This window comes from Nanorana parkeri, unplaced genomic scaffold (genome assembly GCF_000935625.1).
Source record: "Nanorana parkeri isolate BGI_ZX_2015 unplaced genomic scaffold, ASM93562v1 scaffold488, whole genome shotgun sequence".
NCBI classification, from domain to species: domain Eukaryota; kingdom Metazoa; phylum Chordata; class Amphibia; order Anura; family Dicroglossidae; genus Nanorana; species Nanorana parkeri.
Genome location: NW_017306756.1, coordinates 844,209 through 867,009, shown reverse-complemented (window position 1 = coordinate 867,009; position 22,801 = coordinate 844,209). Strand labels below are relative to the sequence as shown.

Sequence of the window (22,801 nt, the reverse complement as noted above, 5' to 3'; positions counted from 1 at the left end):
GGGGGGGGGGGGGGGTTTATTTTATACAATTTCTTTTTTTTATGTGTATAGGGGGCCCTATTAGGCTTCATTCCCAAGTAAGTTTAGGTGCAATTAGGGATTCCTGCATCTGGAACCTGCATTTTCCTGCAGCAGGAATCCCTAATCTGGTGTTTATAAGCGGCAGCTGTCACCCATTCAAGTTAATGATCAGGTGACAGCAGTTGCATGTAAACGCCGGCACACCGCATGTAATGTTATGTGATATGATTGCATTTGGTGAGGAATCAATCACTCTCCGTGAACGCATTGATTGTGCATCCAGGGAGAGTGTTTTCTAACTGCATATATTACATGCGGTGCGCAGGCATTTGCATGCAGCAGCCGTCACCTGATCATTAACTTGAATGGGTGTCAGTTTGTCACTTGTAAACACCAGATTGGGGATTCCTGCTGCAAGTTCCTGTCGCAGGAATCCCTAATTACACCTAATCTTCCAGGTGTGAATGGGGCCTTATTGTGTCTGTATTGGTGTCCGTAGTACCATACGGGATATAGATAACTTTAATTTTGAAGTATGATATTTGGCAAGCGGCCCCGATGGGAGGAATACATTTGTCGAGTGGCCCCCGAGTGAAGTTTAAGTTTGAGACCCCTGGTCTATGTGTTTGGAATCCAAAAACACGTGACGGAACGGGCCATAAAAGCTGAAATTTAATACATGAATGTAATTTTTTAAATTTGTAGCTTTCCCGAAAAAGATCCCTTGTGATCTTATAACTAAATTTATTTGTACAGGGACTTCCTGTTGAAGGGTGACAACTGTCTCTTAATTGGGCTGCAGCTTTGTCACCCCGTCACATGTCCTCCCTGGTGCGGGCTACAAGTGGCCGTGCCTACACACGTTGGGTGGACATGGTCCTCCATTGTCACTATCAGGAAGCCGGTCCAGGGCAATGATGTGCTGCTGATGCTGGAGCATGTAGACAGGAAGTGGCTGAGAGAGGCTGCAGGAGATCAGCACCACTGAGACTGGAAATACATTATTTTTGAAGAATACAATGGAGATTGTTTATGACACACAGTGCTGAGGACAAACTAAATGTCATCCAGAGAGAGTTTACATCTACTTTATACCCGCCCCCCACCAGTTACACACGTTACAATCTGATACTCACATTCATTGTACAATCTGTATGTAGTGATGAGATTAGATTTATTCTTATAGAAGTTTATATCAAACACGCTGAGAGAAATGGAGGTCATCACTGAGAGAGTTCTGAAAATGCTATTTGCTGATCAATTTATTTCAGTACTTTGAATCTCTACTTGGGAACAGATTTGCCGACCAGAAGTTCTGACTTCACTATACTGATCTTAACATCTGACAATCCAAAATGGGGAGGGGGGGGGCGCGACGCACTGAAATGGGGGAGCCTGTCCGCCGGCTGAGATAGTTCATAAGTGCGACTGTACAGAAAGAAATGAGACTTAAAGTGAACCATTGGCAGTCCAGTATTCATACGTTCTTCATAAGTAGTAGAGATGTGGGTGGGCTTGGTGAGCTCCAAGTTTGCCAGAGTTCACCCGAGCCCAAACGAAGCTTGGAAGGACACATTCCCTTTCCAGCCCAATCAGCTGCGGCTAGGGCATGCTGCAGCTACACATGACAAAGGGGTGGGGAATGTCCCAGCCGCAGCTGACTGGGCCAGGAGAAGGATGTGTCACTATGAAAGTTCTATGTGGGCTCAGATGAACTCGGTGCACGTGAAGCTCACACACATCCCTAATAAGCTGTAAACAAGCGGTCAATATTCTCTGTAACTATAGACACTGGGGAGGAATTAATTTTCTAATTTCGCAGCAGGAGCACTGAAATCCTTCCAAACCAGGTCATTTAGTCTGCTCCCCCTCCCAGCAGTGATTTGGCAACTTTTCAGCCTTCTAATTACCAATGTAAATACAGAGCAGGTGTACATGAAGGGGGGAGAGCAGAGTGCTGAGACCAGACTGGAACAATGTCACTGATTCTCTTGTTGAATGTTGAGGATGAATTCCTCCATTGTACATGAGGTCAGGGAGTGCTTGTGTAAAGACTTGACTGTCCATAGCCTGGCCGCAGGTTCACTTCAAGTGTCTCCCCACACGTCTCTGATCTCTAAACCTAAAATGTATCTAAACCCAACACTGGTCTCAGTTTGTATAGAGCAGATAAGGGTTGGATCCCCTTGTCAGGTTTCTATTACTGTCTGTCCCCCCTGGGGAGATTCTCCCTCTATTCTCTGGTGACCATTGTAACCAAACAGAACATTGATTGGAAATCAAATATTTTGATTGGAACAGGAGATGAGGGGAAATCTTCCAATGGGGACACCTGTTCTAGTGACAACTGTCTAAGATGGGAATTCCTCTGACCTCAGGGAGATTTCCTCTCACTTCCTGTGTCTCTGGGGACAGAGGGTGAAGGGGAATCTCCTCAATTGGGCACAGACAGCAAATAAAACTGACAGGGGTTCTAACCCTTTCCTTCAAAATCAGAACTAAAATATATACTTTAACCAAATCATGTAAATCAACCATTGAAATACCAAACCCAACACCTCTTATCCTCACCACAAGCAGAAACCTTCAACACTTCAAATTTATACCTAACACCTTGTCCCTCCAATGTGATCACTTCACTCTTTATACTGCAACTATAACCTGAACCCCTAAACATGACAGAACCCCTGGAGTCTCAGTTGTTTTACACTGATGTTTGTACATAAAGTATGTGAATCAGATAATTCTTAAAGTATCCAGCCAAAGCTTTTTTCCTTAGTATTGGAAAGAGTAGAGAAGGATCAGAACTCCTTTAGAGGTTTTTCTGCAATCTGGGGCTCCATTAAAGGGATTTTCCCTCATTTTCTGCTGACAACATTTTACCAGACAGGAAGAAGAGAGCTCTGTAACAGCGACTCAGATAGAAATAATGTTTCTTTAATTATAGAAGGAAAATAATTCTGGTATTGTTTTAATACCTGTCTGTGTCCCTGTTGCAGATTTCTTCTTCCTTCCTGTCTGGAAAAAATGTTGACAGCCGTACAGGAAGTGAGGGGAAAAACGAATTACCAGATAGGGTTACCACCTTTTGTTCAAGCAAAACCCAAACACTCAACACTCTAGTGCTTCTTCATCAGCTTCTTTGGGGTCCCTAGGTGATATCCCCTGTGACAAATCCAGGCTGTGTATTGCCAATGCTGGGGAATGCTGCTTATTGTGGGTGCGGGGGAAGGCACTGTGTGTATGTCTCTTTGTTTATCCTCCCATCCCCCATCCACACCTATCTGTTAAACTAATCAGCCCATTGTTAGACTCTGTGCCATGAGGCTTGTCCGGTTAACTCGAAGTGTGTATTAGGACAAATCAGACTCCTACAAAGTGGTTTGATACCGGTTCTTTCTAGACTGGGAGGGGGGGAGGTTTCTTTCTATAGAACTCAAATGCTTTGTGTTAATAAAGGCTTGTGTCATTCTGCTTACCTCAAAATGAGTGCTGCCTGATTCTTGGGGTAATGGTAACAGCGTTTGGAATATGTTCCATTTGGGAAGCCATATCACTGACGGAGGCGCTCAGTCGGGGTGCCAGGGAGTCCGTCACATCCCCTACCCCTGATATTTCCATAAAGAGGACCTGTCATATCCTAATTGCTATTACATAGGAGGCTGTTAACTTTATTGCTATCACATAGGGGGCTAAGTGTGAAAAAAATAAAACAAAAAGTAACATATACATTTGTTTTAAATGCAAAAAAAAATTTTTTAAAGTCCTCATGTACACGCACACGTGGCAGGTGTGCGCCCAAATGCAAAAACAAAATTTGCGCCACTCATTCTATATCGCCACAAACGTCGAAGCGAGAGCAATAATTCTAGGGCCATCAATCACTGTTAACACTAAACTGATGAGCGGTAAAAGCTTTTAAAGCGTCGCCTACGGGAAATTTTGGGTATTGTAGTTTTTTGCGGTTCTACAGGCATGAGCAATTTTAAACCTTGACATCAAATTACCCGACATGACCCCGTCTTTTATATTTTACCAAAAAATTGGGTATTACTTTCTGTTTCTGTGCACTGAATTTCATTTAAGTGTATCTTATCCTAAAATTACTGGTTTGATAAACATTTACGCAAATACCGTACGACATGAAAAATTGCACCTTGCATCTTTTTATTCTACAGGGCCTCCGCTTTCAGAAAATCTATCATTGTTTTGGGGATTTTCAGCTGTTTTCTAGCCAAAAATTCAGATTTTATCATATTTGTGCAAATTGTAAGAAATTGTTTTCCGGACAGGGAGTAGTTAAATGGAAACTACAAGCTCAGTATACAAGGTACAAGTCCCAAAAATGGATCTAGAAAGTGTTTACAGTCCAGCTTTGGAAAACACTAGAATGGGTCAATTACATCTACATTCTTTCTTACTATGGCACAATATACTGTATATGGATCATTTCTGGTACCTGTAACTTCAAGCAGTGGGTTCCATGTTTAACTTTCCCAGGAATAGCTGATACCCATCTCATGTCAATACCAGTCGCCTCATCTCATCATCTGGGGTGCTGGTCCCAGCCTGTTTGTCTTCCAGTACTGAGCTCCTCTATTGGTAGTGATGAGCTGAGCAGATGGGCAGACCTCTGCTGCTGATCAGCACCAACTGTCTCCTGGGCTGCATGTCCCCTGTCTAGATGCGGCTGCATGGAGGTGGATTTGATTTAAATCATAATTTTTAAAGAGCAACTCTCAGACTTCCGATTCCTGCACCAGATGAACTAGCGGTGTTCACCGGAGCTCCGTCCCCGCCACATCCTCACATCACGAATCTGCTCCGAATCACCCCACGAACGGGTCACCTGATAGCCTCGCTGTTCCCTGGACGACATGGACAGGTTTGTGGCACGATCTCAGCTGGTCCGCCGCGCTCTCTCCTCTCCGTCAACTCCGGCTGACATGCGGCCTGACATGGCGGCCGAGGCCGAAAATGACATGGCCGATGCCATAGAGCTAGGTGAGACGGACGTAATGCCACCCCCGCCCCATATCGATTACCAGCAGCTGGCAGCCGTTGTAGCCTCACATTTGAAGGCAGAGATGGGGACCATTATAGCCGAATCCCTGAAGCTGCATATGGGGCCCCTCACAGCGGCCAAAGAAGCACAGACCACCAGGCTGCAGGCCCTGGAACACCGCATAAGTGACTTGGTAGACCATGGAGCTCGGGCTGATAGATCACTGACTGAGGATCAAAAATCTATTCAATACTTACAAGACAAGGTAGATGACCTTGAGAACAGGTCTCGCAGAAACAATCTTAGAATCATTGGGATCCCTGAATCAATTAAACCTATAGACCTACAGCATTTTTGCTCCTCCATTGTCCCCCAAGCCATGGGCATAACGTCTCACTGCGCGGTGGAAAGGGCCCACAGAATGGGACCCCTCAAAGACACTGACTCCTTCCAGGAGGTGTGCCAAACCCTCGTTCATAGACGGATAAAATTTGTCCTGGCATACCCTGCTATCTTACGCCTGACAGATCCGGATGGTAACCAAACCCGCTTCACATCTGCTGCACAGGCCAAGGCATACGTCGACAGGCATCTGTCTGACCCCCAAGGGCACTCCAACTCCCCACTCAAAAGTCTTCAACGTAAAAAGAAGGCCTGAAACCCAAGGAGGCTAATGCTTTTGTTGTCTCCTCCGTGGGCCAGCCGAACAGGCAGTTGAAGTGCCGCTACAACCCACGTTAGGCTACTGCGGTTCTGCAGTGGTATGTTTTATTGAAAAATTTTACATTTTTACGTTTTTTCTCTTTTCTTATCCGCTGCAACGGATCTCTCCCGCAAGTGGCGGGGCGAGCAACCGGAAGCTACCTGCCCCACTATCACACTGGCTCTACCAGGGGTGGGACGTATCCCTCTACCTGATGACCACCTTGTTACACACCGTCATCTGGAAAAAAGGAAGTAACTGAAAGGTATATGCACCTACCTTACTTGTTTGTTCTGTTTACTTCTCTGACCTTATGCGTTCCAGATTTGGAGCAACAGTTCATGCTTTGCCATATGGATGACAACCTCTCTCCATACTCTGCTCATCGCCGTCTTGCCTAGTTGGCTACATCTCTCCTCTCTTGGTATCGTGGGACCTGTGGACCAGGGTCGTTTCTAGAGCATTGGGACACTGGTAACGACTCATTCTCTCTCTTTATAGTTTTTTATGATCACAACATCATACAGATTTATCCAAAGTAGGGATGCACAGATACTTTTCGAGTACCAGTGCAGATACTTGGCATTTTCATGAGAACTACCAGGGTTGCAGCGGTTGCAGCTGGGACCTGGCTCTGGCACTCCACCACTGTCCTGAAATCATTAGTCTGTATTGTTTTAGAAAAACTGTCACATGTCAATAAACAAAAATGTATCAGTACTCGTACTTGTAAGTACTCGGCAAGTACCAGTACTTGTACTCGCAAAACTGGTATCTGTGCATCCCTTTATTTATATTTATAAAAACAAAATCGTACATTAAAACAGAAATGTACAAATCCCAGGAGCTCCGTGTGCTCCTTACAAATGACAGCGGCCTCCTCATTTTTGAATTTTTCTCTAGTGTAGTCTTGGAGCTCAAATGTATCGGTTGATGTACTCGTACTTGTACCGAGTACTGTACTTGGTATCTGTGCAACCCTAATCCAAAGATATGGAAACCTCCTTAAAGATCGCCTCTTGGAACGTCAAAGGGCTCCGGACCCCGCAAATAAGGAGACAAATCCTGCGCCATCTTAAAAAACTGAAAGTGGACATCGCTTTACTGCAAGAGACTCACCTCCACCGTGATGATGTCAGCTGCCTCAAACAATCCCGGGTGGGATCAGCTATAGGAGCAGCGTCCAACGGCCGCTCTGCAGGTACAGCTATTCTTCTAAGCAAAAACTTACCTTATTCTTTATTGTCTCAACAACATGACCCGATGGAAGGTAGATGGTCTCATGTTCTTATTCAAATAGGACAAACTGTTTTTGATATCTGGAACGTATACGGCCCTAATGCGGACAATAAGTCCTTCTATGACAAACTCCTGTCTATCCAGTCGCCAGCTGCCCCTGATACTTACGTACTTATTGGGGGTGACTTCAATGCGGTCCCGGTCACATTGGAAGACCGCTCCTGGACCAGGTGTCGCCCTTCTAAAGCCACCTTCTCACAGGATAAGAATTTGTCCGCCATGATCCAAGCCGGAAGCCTTGTGGATGCCTGGCGCTTCCTTCACCCCTTGGAATAATCTCACTTTTCTCATGCCCATGACTTTCTCTCACGCCTGGAATTGTTCCTGACCTCACCCAATCTGATATCAAAAATATCCACTGTGACTGTGGAGGACATGGTTATTTCCGATCACGCCCCGGTGACAGTTGACATGCACCACTTGGGCCTTTCCTCCAGGCCGCTGATAAGGCGTTATCTATCATACTTAGCTACCGATGACACGTTTCAAGCCCACCTGGCTTCTTGGTGGAATTAATATGCTTCCGATAATGCCGTGCATAGAGAAGAACCTATTCTCTTCTGGGAGGCGGCAAAGGCAGTCCTGAGAGGCAGGATTTTGGCTTATGTCTCCTCCCAAAAGAGATTGACCAGACAGAGATATGTGGCAGCATGCACGACGGCCAGGACAGCCTACTTGACGTATAGACAGGATCCTACCCTCCACAACAAATCACAGTGGACCCAAGCTAAACAATCATGTGATCACTGGATTGCCCAGTACAATCTACAAATTTGCTCACATAAAGAAGTAGAGTATTTCAAATTTGGCAATAAAGCAGGCAAATTGTTAGCTAACCTAATCCGGGGTCAGTCCGCTCCCTCCCACATACTTAAACTCATTGACAACGGGGGAACTCTCCTCAGATCCTACTGAGGTATGTGACATATTTCGCACGTATTATCAATCCCTATACGCAGCGGACACCGGAAACGCTGCTGCAGGATTGTCTTTTTTGGACTCCGTATCGTTGCCTTCCCTGTCCGCTGCTGATCTGGAACATTTGAATGCTGCGGGCACCCTTCCGGAGGTGCAATCAGCTGTTCGACTTTCTCCTGGTTCGAAAGCCCCCGGACCGGATGGCCTAACGGCTAAATTATTTAAGTCCATAACTGATCATATACCCCCTACCCTAGTTTCCCTCTTTAATCATATCCTACACCAGAGTAGTTATCCGCCCACGTTCAGTGCTGCCTACATCCGCTTGTTGCCTAAAAAAGGGAAAGACCCCACTCTCTGTGGTTCTTATCGCCCCAATTCTTTTACTGACCTTTGATGCCAAACTGCTCTCTAAAATTATGGCAAACAGATTGGCCGTCGTGCTGCCTAAACTTATATCGTCAGACCAGGCGGGGTTTGTAACTGGTAGATCTGCTGTACTGAATGTTAAATTATAACTGCCTTAGAAGGAGTACGGTTGTCGGGGCCCTCTTCTGCTCAAATGGCCCTTTTGGCATTGGATGCGGAGAAGGCCTTCGATAACGTCAACTGGTCATGGCTCTCTCAGGTGATGCATCGCTTGGGCTTCTCGGGATGTTTCAGACTTATATTTCTACAATGTATAGTTCCCCTTCAGCACAGATATACACCCCTTTGGCCCTTTCCTCCCCTTTTCAGTTATTTAAGGGCACCCGTCAAGGTTGTCCTCTCCCCCCTCTCCTATTTAACATCGCTATAGAACCCCTGTCCCGCTCATTGGCCTCCAGCCAGATTTTCAGTGGTTACAGATCCGGCCCCTTTGATATAAAAATGGCCCTATTCGCGGACGATATCCTGCTGATAGTGTCTGATCCGCTGACAAATATCCCCAACATTCTTAACCATATCAGCTTGTATGGCTCCATTTCTGGCCTCAAAATAAATATTAATAAGAGCGAACTCCTGCCCTTAACCCCGGATAGGACTTACATTGAAACCCTTTCCCGCACACACCCCTCACTACAGATGCAAAAGCGGTCCATTACCTACCTGGGGATCTCCATACCCCGCTTTGCTAAGGATCTTTACTTCCTCAACTACAAGCCTATCATCACTAAAATAATCCAAGAATTGCGCACATGGTGGGATTACCCCGTCTCTCTTCTAGGTAGATGCCATCTCATAAAAATGATAAGCTTCGCTAGATTACTCTACCCGTTACAAACGATACCGCTTCTTTTAAAACATAAAGATATCCAACTCCTCCACAGCTCCTTCTCGACCTTTCTCTGGAAAGGGAAGAAGTCGAGAATAGCCTTGAAAAAACTCAATAAACAAAAATGTATCAGTACTCGTACTTGTAAGTACTCGGCAAGTACCAGTACTTGTACTCGCAAAACTGGTATCTGTGCATCCCTTTATTTATATTTATAAAAACAAAATCGTACATTAAAACAGAAATGTACAAATCCCAGGAGCTCCGTGTGCTCCTTACAAATGACAGCGGCCTCCTCATTTTTGAATTTTTCTCTAGTGTAGTCTTGGAGCTCAAATGTATCGGTTGATGTACTCGTACTTGTACCGAGTACTGTACTTGGTATCTGTGCAACCCTAATCCAAAGATATGGAAACCTCCTTAAAGATCGCCTCTTGGAACGTCAAAGGGCTCCGGACCCCGCAAATAAGGAGACAAATCCTGCGCCATCTTAAAAAACTGAAAGTGGACATCGCTTTACTGCAAGAGACTCACCTCCACCGTGATGATGTCAGCTGCCTCAAACAATCCCGGGTGGGATCAGCTATAGGAGCAGCGTCCAACGGCCGCTCTGCAGGTACAGCTATTCTTCTAAGCAAAAACTTACCTTATTCTTTATTGTCTCAACAACATGACCCGATGGAAGGTAGATGGTCTCATGTTCTTATTCAAATAGGACAAACTGTTTTTGATATCTGGAACGTATACGGCCCTAATGCGGACAATAAGTCCTTCTATGACAAACTCCTGTCTATCCAGTCGCCAGCTGCCCCTGATACTTACGTACTTATTGGGGGTGACTTCAATGCGGTCCCGGTCACATTGGAAGACCGCTCCTGGACCAGGTGTCGCCCTTCTAAAGCCACCTTCTCACAGGATAAGAATTTGTCCGCCATGATCCAAGCCGGAAGCCTTGTGGATGCCTGGCGCTTCCTTCACCCCTTGGAATAATCTCACTTTTCTCATGCCCATGACTTTCTCTCACGCCTGGAATTGTTCCTGACCTCACCCAATCTGATATCAAAAATATCCACTGTGACTGTGGAGGACATGGTTATTTCCGATCACGCCCCGGTGACAGTTGACATGCACCACTTGGGCCTTTCCTCCAGGCCGCTGATAAGGCGTTATCTATCATACTTAGCTACCGATGACACGTTTCAAGCCCACCTGGCTTCTTGGTGGAATTAATATGCTTCCGATAATGCCGTGCATAGAGAAGAACCTATTCTCTTCTGGGAGGCGGCAAAGGCAGTCCTGAGAGGCAGGATTTTGGCTTATGTCTCCTCCCAAAAGAGATTGACCAGACAGAGATATGTGGCAGCATGCACGACGGCCAGGACAGCCTACTTGACGTATAGACAGGATCCTACCCTCCACAACAAATCACAGTGGACCCAAGCTAAACAATCATGTGATCACTGGATTGCCCAGTACAATCTACAAATTTGCTCACATAAAGAAGTAGAGTATTTCAAATTTGGCAATAAAGCAGGCAAATTGTTAGCTAACCTAATCCGGGGTCAGTCCGCTCCCTCCCACATACTTAAACTCATTGACAACGGGGGAACTCTCCTCAGATCCTACTGAGGTATGTGACATATTTCGCACGTATTATCAATCCCTATACGCAGCGGACACCGGAAACGCTGCTGCAGGATTGTCTTTTTTGGACTCCGTATCGTTGCCTTCCCTGTCCGCTGCTGATCTGGAACATTTGAATGCTGCGGGCACCCTTCCGGAGGTGCAATCAGCTGTTCGACTTTCTCCTGGTTCGAAAGCCCCCGGACCGGATGGCCTAACGGCTAAATTATTTAAGTCCATAACTGATCATATACCCCCTACCCTAGTTTCCCTCTTTAATCATATCCTACACCAGAGTAGTTATCCGCCCACGTTCAGTGCTGCCTACATCCGCTTGTTGCCTAAAAAAGGGAAAGACCCCACTCTCTGTGGTTCTTATCGCCCCAATTCTTTTACTGACCTTTGATGCCAAACTGCTCTCTAAAATTATGGCAAACAGATTGGCCGTCGTGCTGCCTAAACTTATATCGTCAGACCAGGCGGGGTTTGTAACTGGTAGATCTGCTGTACTGAATGTTAAATTATAACTGCCTTAGAAGGAGTACGGTTGTCGGGGCCCTCTTCTGCTCAAATGGCCCTTTTGGCATTGGATGCGGAGAAGGCCTTCGATAACGTCAACTGGTCATGGCTCTCTCAGGTGATGCATCGCTTGGGCTTCTCGGGATGTTTCAGACTTATATTTCTACAATGTATAGTTCCCCTTCAGCACAGATATACACCCCTTTGGCCCTTTCCTCCCCTTTTCAGTTATTTAAGGGCACCCGTCAAGGTTGTCCTCTCCCCCCTCTCCTATTTAACATCGCTATAGAACCCCTGTCCCGCTCATTGGCCTCCAGCCAGATTTTCAGTGGTTACAGATCCGGCCCCTTTGATATAAAAATGGCCCTATTCGCGGACGATATCCTGCTGATAGTGTCTGATCCGCTGACAAATATCCCCAACATTCTTAACCATATCAGCTTGTATGGCTCCATTTCTGGCCTCAAAATAAATATTAATAAGAGCGAACTCCTGCCCTTAACCCCGGATAGGACTTACATTGAAACCCTTTCCCGCACACACCCCTCACTACAGATGCAAAAGCGGTCCATTACCTACCTGGGGATCTCCATACCCCGCTTTGCTAAGGATCTTTACTTCCTCAACTACAAGCCTATCATCACTAAAATAATCCAAGAATTGCGCACATGGTGGGATTACCCCGTCTCTCTTCTAGGTAGATGCCATCTCATAAAAATGATAAGCTTCGCTAGATTACTCTACCCGTTACAAACGATACCGCTTCTTTTAAAACATAAAGATATCCAACTCCTCCACAGCTCCTTCTCGACCTTTCTCTGGAAAGGGAAGAAGTCGAGAATAGCCTTGAAAAAACTCCAACAACTGGTAAAGAATTTGAGCACCAATCTTCCTAACATCAGGGTCTATAATTTACCCAGCCTCTTCCATCATTTACGAGATTGGATGCATAATACCTCCTTTTTCAGGCAGCTGACATCACCGTGGTCACTTCCTGGTGTCTTGAACACTCCATTGAGACTCCTTCCCATACATATAAAAGATAACATCCTCCTCAGAGACACTATACTAGCATGGAGAGAAGTCAGGAAACTCCTACGTCTCTCCATGGTAGTCTCTCCCTGGATGCCCCTCAAAACCGCCCCGAATTTTACAGCAGGCAGGGAATCCTATGCTTTTCAATTGTGGTCCGCTAAGGGTATATCTATCCTCAGGGATCAGTTTGACCCCGGGGGACACCTTAAAACCTTCCATGACCTTCAACTTCAATATAATCTCCCTGCTACCCACACTTTCCCATATTTACAATTGCGCCGCTTTGTCTCCCACCACCTTACTTCGCCGTGGCGAGAAATAATACATTCACCTAAAGCACCTCTACTATCATCTCCCCAGGTCAAAATATATACCCCCGAAAAATAATACTACCTCCACCTGGCTGACGGCCTGTCCGAAATGACTTCCTTTCGACCTGTTCACTCACATACTTTTCCTATAATCGCAGGGTATATACTGTATATGAACACATTAGCCCCAAGGTCTCCCACGATTACCTAAATGGTGATGAGGTTGTCCACCACCCAGATCTTGATTCTTCTGGCTCCCTCATTAGGGAAGTAATATGGCTATGACACAATTTCTCTAATATGTTGTTATGGTTTGTCTTATGTTACATTGGATGTGTATTGATATGCAACTTCTTCAGGTGCAGTCTGCGTACTGGTACCTGAGTCGTGATAACTGCCGATCATCGCACATGTATGTATTATCTAATGCTTAATAAAAATTGACATGCTTAAAAAAAAGAACAACTCTCATCTCTGTCCTGCAGCGGCTCCTACTCTGACCCGCTGTTGACTAACCGACAGTCCCATTCACTTTAATGGGACGACTGGGGATGCGGCAGTGACACAACAGGGGGAGGGACGTGGCAGGCAGCAGGTGAGCGGATTTGCATAACAATGGGATAAAGGAATATTCCTGAACTTTGTTTCATGATTTATCTCATGATAATTGCAGTGAAAAGCAGCTGCAATGTCCGGCGCATATGCAAGGTACGTCTGGATAAGTCTGGTAGTAGGGTGACCTCTGAGTCCTCACAGTTGATCGAACCTTTCCGCCAGGCCTGGCGAAGGACGGCCTCCTTCACCGTGGAGTAATGGATGCCGCATCCTTTTTTTCTTTTCTTTTCCGTCACTTAACCCCTTACCCACACAACCTACTCACATTCACTTGCCTAACACTGTGGGTTTTTTTTTCTCTTGTTCTGGTTTGTTTTGTTGTGCACACTAAAGTTTTAAAAACGACATCTCTTATGCATGCTATTGACAGGATGTCGTTTCACTTAGGGATAGAAGTCCCTCCCACACACACACACCTCCCTCGGATCCACAGATGAGCTCATAAGCACTTGGACAGCACCTCTTAAGATACTTACGGGTCACTGACTAGCTGAGCAGGGGGGGGCACCCTGCCCTTATTTTTTTCAACGCTTTAAATTTTTTGAATATAGGTACCACATTAGCCCTCCGACAGTCGCTTGGCACTCTACCAGCCATGACGGATTCCTTAAAAATGAGAAACAATGGTCTCGTTATCTCCTTGTTCAGTTCCTTGAGTACCTTGGGGTGTAGATAATCAGGTCCTAATGCTTTATTTGAATTTAGTAGTTTAAGTCTATGTTGTGTCCCAGTTTCAGTCAGCCACTCAGGTGTATTTCCTGTTGAATTTTGTGTTTTATCCTGTACATTAAACCCGTCTGTTTCCTCAGTGAATACCGACGAGAAGAAAGTATTTAGCGCCTCCGCCCTCTCCCTGTCGTTTGAGAGTAACGACCCATTTATGTCCTTTATTGGGTCTATCTGTTCCTTTCTCCCCTTTTTACTGTTTATGAACTGATAACATTTTTTGGGGTTATTTTTACTAACTTCGGCGATATGTTTTTCACATTCAATTGTAGCTGCCCGGACTGCCAGTTTACATCTTTTATTAAATTCTTTGTAGTTTTGGAATGCTAATACTGTCCCCTCCGTTTTATACTTACTAAATGCTACTTTTTTTTCCTTAATGTGCTGTTTTACCGTTTTTCCTGTGCTGGAACACCTGTGACAAGTGAAAGAGGAAGAGCACAGCTCTCCCCTCTCACTGTGTACACGGTGCGGCAGGGTTACTTTTAACCCTGCCGCTCTGCTCACCGCATTGGCTGTAAGTGAGGAGACAGACTCGGCGGCGGAGCCCGGAAGACAGCAAGCGAGTAGAGAGTGGCTTCCTCATGCTACATTTAGCCCTGCTTTCCCAAAGCAGGGCTAAATGTAGAAAGCAACATACTGCCCGAGCGTCGGGGGATTCCACAGACGCTGCCGCCCCTCTGCTCCCTGCCACCCCGAGGCCGGGCCTCGGTGGTCTTGTGGAGAATCGGGCCTGAATGCAGTGCATGTTATCTCAGCTTGGATTAATAAAATTTTACCAAAAAATTTAAATATTGCAGAATATACAGCCTCATGCTACATAACTAAGCTCTATTTCATGCTGAATAAACTTAATTATTAACGCATCTTTAGATAGATTTTTACTCCAAAAGCATTTTATTAAAATAAATGTAATAAAAATTTAAAAATCCGATTTAAATTTAAAAAAATCCGATTTAAATAACAACAAAATCAGATTTATTGGATTTAAAAAAAAAAAGAAAAGATTTCTATCCACCCTGTGCTGCATGGAGGTGCAGCTATTCATGTGTCACCAGGAAAGGTAAACACAGCCCGGGGAAACCATACAGAGAAGCAGCTTCCTCACGCGTGCAGGAACAGCAGGACCCTGTGGTTGCCCCTGTCAGCCTGGATCTTGTGCCTGGTTTTCATCTAACTTTAAAACTGGGAACAAGACTCCAAACCCTTGTTTTTATAATACGTCTTTACACAGAATACACACCGAGTGAATGCCATTGGCATGCGTATGTTTTGTTCCTATTTGATGTTCTGTTTGGGTGAAATTATTTTGTAATGTTATAGACCGGGACGTGCGGTGAGGACAGTGGCTGGTGAGGCACTGGCTAGTATGAGAGCCAGATATCCACAAGTTACATATTCGATTCTCATTATGGAGGTGATTGTAGTTCCACTATTTATACTCATTTAACACAAACTATAATGTACACAGCGTGGTCTTACTGTGATATTTACAAACACTTTCCTTTTTAAGATTTTTTTTTTTTTTTAAGCTGGAAACAATATTACTGGAATAAATGACAATAAAGATTGTAAAAATAAATAAATAAGTCCCTTTTATTTTCTAAAAATACAAATATACATAAACTTAAAATGGAACGTTTGCAAAAAGAAAAGCAAGGTTTCTAAATCTGCCAAACAACAATGGTGGAGTTTCGGGTTATTCACTAAAGACTGAATCGCAGGAGAAATGAAAAACATCCTAATTTGCCTAGAGAGCTGCCTCTGGCCATAGGCGGAACTCCCGCCGGTGCGGCCGCCCCGGGGCCCAAGGCAGTTAGGGTGCCCACTGAGGTCCGGTCCCCAACTTCCACTCTGTTGAGAGGAACACTGGGAGGGGGACTGAGCGGGTAACCCTAAAAACGGCCGCGGCAATCAATCTTCTCAACGCTCTCCTCTCATTGAAAGGAGAGAGCTGAGAAGAGTGATCTGCGCTCTCGATCACTGACCTGGCACATAGTAGTGACAGCTGTACAGATTCTTTTCCTCCTCAGCCGCTGCAGCCACAGAGCGGCCGAGGGGAGAATCAGGATTCTTCTACAGGAATAATGCGCAGGAAGTCAGATCCGTCACCCACTGTACAATCTTCATTTTATATATAGTCACATCTCATAAATGACTGAAACATGTCACTATTGATATATGAGGAACAGTATTATAAACATGTAATAAATGGTCTTATTTATCAAAGTATCAAAATAAGTGCAACTGTACAGAAAGAAATGAAACTTAAAGTGAACCATTGGCAGTCAAGTATTCATACGTTCTTCATAAGCAGTAGAGATGTGTGTGGACTTGATGAGGTCATAGTTTGCCCGGGCCCAAACAAAGCTTGGAGGGACACATTCCCTTCCCAGCCCAATCAGCTGCGACCAGGGCATTCCACAGGTAAACATAACAAAGGGGTGGGGAATGCCCCAGCCACAGCTGATTGATCCAGGAGGGTGATCTACCACTGACAGTCTTGTGTGGGCTCGGGTGAACTCAATGCACATCAAGCTCACACACATCCCTAATAAGCCGCAGATGAGCTTTAAATCAAGCCATCAATGACCTCTGTAGCTAGAGACACTTAGGGGGTTATTCACAGAAGGGTGAAGAGTTTGGAGAAGGCAGGAGGAGTGAACCCTCCAGGACAACATAGCTGATTTGGAAAAATTCTCCAATTCAGCTCACTTTTCAGTTCGGCTATGTTGTCCTAGATTGGTCACTCCTCCTGCCTTCTTCAAACTCTTCACCCTTTTGTGAATAACCCCTTTAAAGTCTCAGAAGCACTGAAATCCATCTAAACCAAGTAATTACATTTTACCTGCTCCCCCTCCCAGCAGTGAGTTGACAACTTTTCAGCCTTCTAATTGCCAATATTAATTCACATTTGTTTTATTTTTTTACCTTTTTAGCACTTTTTTATTTTTTAATTTTATTACAAAAAAGAGGAGGTGCTGGGAGGTGCTGGTGGGGGGTGGATCGTGGTTTGAGCAGGCTGCTGTACAAATGATCCGAGCAGATCACTTGTACTAAACGTGCAGCCTGAACCAATTAAAAAATGTTAAGCGCTGGCATGGGCGCTATATAACGGAGCATTTTCACAACTACTCATTAAAATGCCTTGCATCAGCCCCGATAGCAATACTAGTATCGGTATCGGGACATCCCTAGTAATCAGATAGAAAATTGATTGAAAATCAAACATTTTATGGATCTCATTGGAAGAAGAGATGAGGGGAAATCTTCAGATGGGGACACCTGTTCTAGTGACAACTGTCTAAGATGGGAATTCCTCTGACCTTGGAGAGATTTCCTCTCACTTCTTGTGTCTCCGGAAAAAGAAGGTGTGGAGGAACCTTCCCAATGGGGCACAGGCTGCACATTAGAAAAACTGACATGGGGTTCTAACCCTTTCCTTCTATATCAAAACTAAAATATATACTTTAACCAAATCATGTAAATCAACCATTGATATACCAAACCCAACACCTCTTATCCTCACCACAAGCAGAAACCTTCAACACTTCAAATGTATACCTAACACCTTGTCCCTCCAATGTGATCACTTCACTCTTTATACTGCAACTATAACCTGAACCCCTAAACATGACAGAACCCCTAACACTAAAATAACCCCCTAAAACCCCTCACTTGTCACATTGGTTGTGGAAGTGATGAAAACACTCTCCTGTGCTGAGATCTATCAGGAAATATTTTAGCTGCACAAACTGCATCATCCTATGAACCAGATTCTCATTTATCACCAAATTTCACCAGATTCTGCTCAGATTTCCTGTAATATGATAATTTTATACATCTACTGACACCCCCAGATATCTTTACACGACCTTTCCTCACCCATAATCCAGCATGAAGGGGCTCAGTGAAGGTGGTGGTGAAGGTGTGTAAGTGTCGGATCGGGTCACACAGATCATAAAAGGACAGCTGTCCGGCCTCATAATCCAGATAGATCCTGACTCTGTCAAAGGGGTTATTGTGAGGTATGGGGACCGTTATATTGTCATGTAATAGATAACACCCCCTGCCATACCTGCGCAAACCCCAGGACTTGTTATTATATCCAATCCCTGACTTCATTCCTCCCCTCTCTATACTGTGATAACACATCCCGACTGCACAGTTTTCTGATTCACTGATATTTACTTCCCAGTAATGTCGCCCTGAGGAGAAACTCTGACTGCTTAATACCTGGCACCAGGACTGAAATCTCTCTGGTGTCTCTGGACGATTCTGCCTTATATCTGACATGGATACAGTTTTCATGTCCTCTGATATCTGTAGAATATTATGAGCTGTGTTTACATCCAGTACTATATCTGACGCTTCCTGTATATTGAAGCAGACATTTACCCCTTTCATCATATCAGATAACCCCGAGTGTAATGTGTGTGAGAGTCCAGCCACATCCAGATCCCCTCCATCATGGAGGAGTTCATCATGTCTCTCTCTGTCCTCATCATCTCCCTCCTCAGTATCACACAAGTCCTCTGTGTCTGATTCCTGTAAGACAGTCAGTGGGTCAGTCATGTTACACATCTCCTCAATGTGACCCATCTTCCTGGACAGCTCGGCCTTCTTTATTTCCAGCTTCTGGATCAGGCCAGACAATTGATGTGAGAGCTGCTCCTCCTGCCTGGAGATCTCCCTCAGGACTCTCTTCTCCAGGTCTTCCAGATGTCTCCTGAGGTCTCTGAACAGGGCAGTGACTCTCACTGTTACACCAGATGATTTTTCTTGTACTTTTCTCCTGCGTTCCTGCAGACTCCGGACTCTTCTCTCAGTCTCCTCTCTCTCCGTGATCAGTTTCTGAAGACCAGTTCTCAGTTTCTGTTTCTTCTTCTCAGAGGCCTCATCCAGAGTCTCCACCTTGTGTCCCTGGTGTTCTCCAGCCAAACTGCAGGACACACAGATACAGGCAGCATCTGCAATGCAGTAATATTTAAGTAGTTCTCTATGGACGGAGCATTTTCTCTTCTCCATGGAAGTTGTGGGTTCAGTTAAGACGTGGTCTGGTGTCTTGCTGTGGACTCTCAGGTGATCATCACACAGAGAAGCTTCACACAGCAGACAGGATAGTTCTCAGTTTCTGTTTCTTCTTCTCAGAGGCCTCATCCAGCATCTCCACCTTGTGTCCCTGGTGTTCTCCAGCCAGCCTGCAGGACACACAGATACAGGCAGCATCTGCAATGCAGTAATATTTAAGAAGTTCTCTATGGACGGAGCATTTTCTCTTCTCCATGGAAGTGGTGGGTTCAGTTAAGACATGTTCTGGTGTCTTGCTGTGGACTCTCAGGTGATTATCACACAGAGAAGCTTCACACAGCAGACAGGATTTAACAGCAGGTACAGGAGAGTGAATACAGTAAGTACAGGAGATCCCAGTTGTGTTCTCGTTATCTGGCCGTGTATTTCGGAAAGTCTCTGCTATGTTACGCAGTGTTATGTTCCTCTGCAGTGTAGGACGACTCCTAAACCTTTTTCTGCACTGAGGACATGAATAATCTCCAGACCCCTCCTGTGTATCCTGTGTATCCAACACACGATCAATACAGACCCGGCAGAAGTTGTGTCCACATCTCAGGTTTACAGGATCTGTATAAGTGCTCAGACAGATGGAACAGTACAGATCCTGTCTCAGATCAGCAGACGCCATCGCTGACAGCAGAAGAGAGAAATGAAACTAAAATATCTTGGACACGTTGAGGCGGAAGGGCGTTTCATAGCTCTGTGTGCAGGGAGGGGCTGTGCTGCTCTTACAGCTCATATATCTGCAGGAACATTTCACTGACATGAAAGGAGCAGACTACAAATACTAAACATCCAGAAACTTACAAGGAGTCTCAGTTGTTTTACACTGATGTTTGTACATAAAGTATGTGAATCAGATAATTCTTAAAGTATCCAGCCAAAGCTTTTTTCCTTAGTATTGGAAAGAGTAGAGAAGGATCAGAACTCCTTTAGAGGTTTTTCTGCAATCTGGGGCTCCATTAAAGGGATTTTCCCTCATTTTCTGCTGACAACATTTTACCAGACAGGAAGAAGAGAGCTCTGTAACAGCGACTCAGATAGAAATAATGTTTCTTTAATTATAGAAGGAAAATAATTCTGGTATTGTTTTAATACCTGTCTGTGTCCCTGTTGCAGATTTCTTCTTCCTTCCTGTCTGGAAAAAATGTTGACAGCCGTACAGGAAGTGAGGGGAAAAACGAATTACCAGATAGGGTTACCACCTTTTGTTCAAGCAAAACCCAAACACTCAACACTCTAGTGCTTCTTCATCAGCTTCTTTGGGGTCCCTAGGTGATATCCCCTGTGACAAATCCAGGCTGTGTATTGCCAATGCTGGGGAATGCTGCTTATTGTGGGTGCGGGGGAAGGCACTGTGTGTATGTCTCTTTGTTTATCCTCCCATCCCCCATCCACACCTATCTGTTAAACTAATCAGCCCATTGTTAGACTCTGTGCCATGAGGCTTGTCCGGTTAACTCGAAGTGTGTATTAGGACAAATCAGACTCCTACAAAGTGGTTTGATACCGGTTCTTTCTAGACTGGGAGGGGGGGAGGTTTCTTTCTATAGAACTCAAATGCTTTGTGTTAATAAAGGCTTGTGTCATTCTGCTTACCTCAAAATGAGTGCTGCCTGATTCTTGGGGTAATGGTAACAGCGTTTGGAATATGTTCCATTTGGGAAGCCATATCACTGACGGAGGCGCTCAGTCGGGGTGCCAGGGAGTCCGTCACGTCCCCTACCCCTGATATCTCCATAAAGAGGACCTGTCATATCCTAATTGCTATTACATAGGAGGCTGTTAACTTTATTGCTATCACATAGGGGGCTAAGTGTGAAAAAAATAAAACAAAAAGTAACATATACATTTGTTTTAAATGCAAAAAAAAATTTTTTAAAGTCCTCATGTACACGCACACGTGGCAGGTGTGCGCCCAAATGCAAAAACAAAATTTGCGCCACTCATTACATATTGCCACAAACATCAAAGTGAGAGCAATAATTCTAGGGCCATCAATCACTATTAACACTAAACTGATGGGCGGTAAAAGCTTTTAAAGCGTTGCCTATGGGAAATTTTGGATATTGTAGTTTTTTGCTGTTTTACAGGCATGCACAATTTTAAACCTTGACATCAAATTACCCGACATGACCCCGTCTTTTATATTTTACCAAAAAATTGGGTATTCTATTCTCTTTCTGTACACTGAATTTAATTTCAGAGCATGTTATCCTAAAATTACTGGTTTGATAAACATTTGCGCAAATACCGTACGACATTAAAAATTGCACCTTGCATCTTTTTGTTCTACAGGGCCTCCGCTTTCAGAAAATCTATCATTGTTTGGGGGTTTTAGGCTGTTTTCTAGCCAAAAATTCAGATTTTATCATGTGTGTGCAAATGTAAGAAATTGTTTTCCGGACAGGGAGTAGTTAAATGGAAACAATATACAAGTCCAGTATACAAGGAACAAGTCCCAAAAATAGATCTAGAAAGTGTTTACAGTCCAGCTTTGGAAAACACTAGAATGGGTCAATGACATCTACATTCTTTCTTACTATGGCACAATATACTGTACACTGAGTGGCCAGATTATTATGACCACCTGACGTTTGTAGGCAAATTAGCTATAATTTTGCGCTGAAATTGCTAGAAGGCCAGACCATTATAAATAGGGAAGCAGGTTGTTTACCACGACAGTAGAAGTGATTTGTTTCTGAAGATACGGGGAAACAACGCGATTTAGCCTTGGAACGTGGGAGTTGGCGCTCGGAGCCATGGAGCGAGTATCAGCAAAACAGCACAATTCGTTAAATGTTCAAGAGCAGCTGTTGTTAAAGTGTTTAAAGACTGGACTGTCAGCCGAAAATCTGGGTCTGAACGTGCGAATTGTGGCCGTCAGCGACTAGTCAATGTTAGGGCAGAACGGGGGAGGGGCAAGACTGGTACAATACAACAGAAGGGCAACAGTGCCGTGTCAGATTCCTCGCATCACCTTTCAACATCTCGTGGAGTCACGAGGCGGCCCAACGAAGTACTGATGGGGTGGTCATAATAATCTGGCCACTCAGTGTATATGGATCATTTCTGGTACCTGGAACTTCAAGCAGTATGTTCCATGTTTAACTTTCCCAGGAATAGCTGATACCCATCTCATGTCAATACCAGTCGCCTCATCTCATCATCTGGGGTGCTGGTCCCAGCCTGTTTTGTCTTCCAGTACTGAGCTCCTCTATTGGTAGTGATGAGCTGAGCTTGTGCCTGGCAGATGGGCAGACCTCTGCTGCTGATCAGCACCGACTGTCTCCTGGGCTGCATAGCTGCATGTCTAGATGCGGCTGCATGGAGGTGGATTTGATTTAATTCATAATTTTTAACGAGCAACTGTCATCTCTGCTCCTCCTCTGACCCGCTGTTGACTCACCGACAATCCCATTCACTTTAATGCAGTGGTTCTCAACCTTTCTAGGGCCGGGACCCCTTGGTGACATTTGCCAAGTTGTGGTGACCCCCAACGGTAAAATTTAGGGATGACGTGGCTGCTGCAGCGACATCTGGCAGCGCAGAGATCACACAGCGACAGAAAACCTTTAGTGACAGCTGAATCCTGAACTGCTGCAGGATCAGTGTCACTAACTTATTATCGGCTGTTCTGAAGTTTGAAGCAGCCTAATAATAACCATAAATGTATTAATTTATCAAGCGGTAATAGT

The 22,801-nt window shown here is 44.8% G+C and overlaps 1 protein-coding gene across 1 annotated transcript; it reads right to left on the bottom strand.

The window, feature by feature from the left end:
* Nucleotides 1-17,810: 17,810 nt before the first annotated feature.
* Nucleotides 17,811-19,731, bottom strand: LOC108790612 (E3 ubiquitin-protein ligase TRIM39-like). Its single transcript, XM_018560920.1, has 2 exons — nt 19,487-19,731; nt 17,811-19,056 (listed from the first exon to the last, which is right to left on the bottom strand). The coding sequence occupies exons 1-2, from the start codon at nt 19,729-19,731 to the stop codon at nt 17,811-17,813; spliced, it is 1,491 nt and encodes a 496-aa protein (XP_018416422.1).
* Nucleotides 19,732-22,801: the final 3,070 nt, after the last annotated feature.

Bases quoted from the DNA above. Each gene is read 5' to 3' on its own strand.
- LOC108790612 (XM_018560920.1), bottom strand. From the start codon at position 19,731: ATGGCGTCTGCTGATCTGAGACAGGATCTGTACTGTTCCATCTGTCTG. The intron at 19,057-19,486 runs TACACGGCCAGA...CACAACTTCCAT, and splicing joins ATAGCAGAGACTTTCCGAAA to GGAGAAGAGAAAATGCTCCG.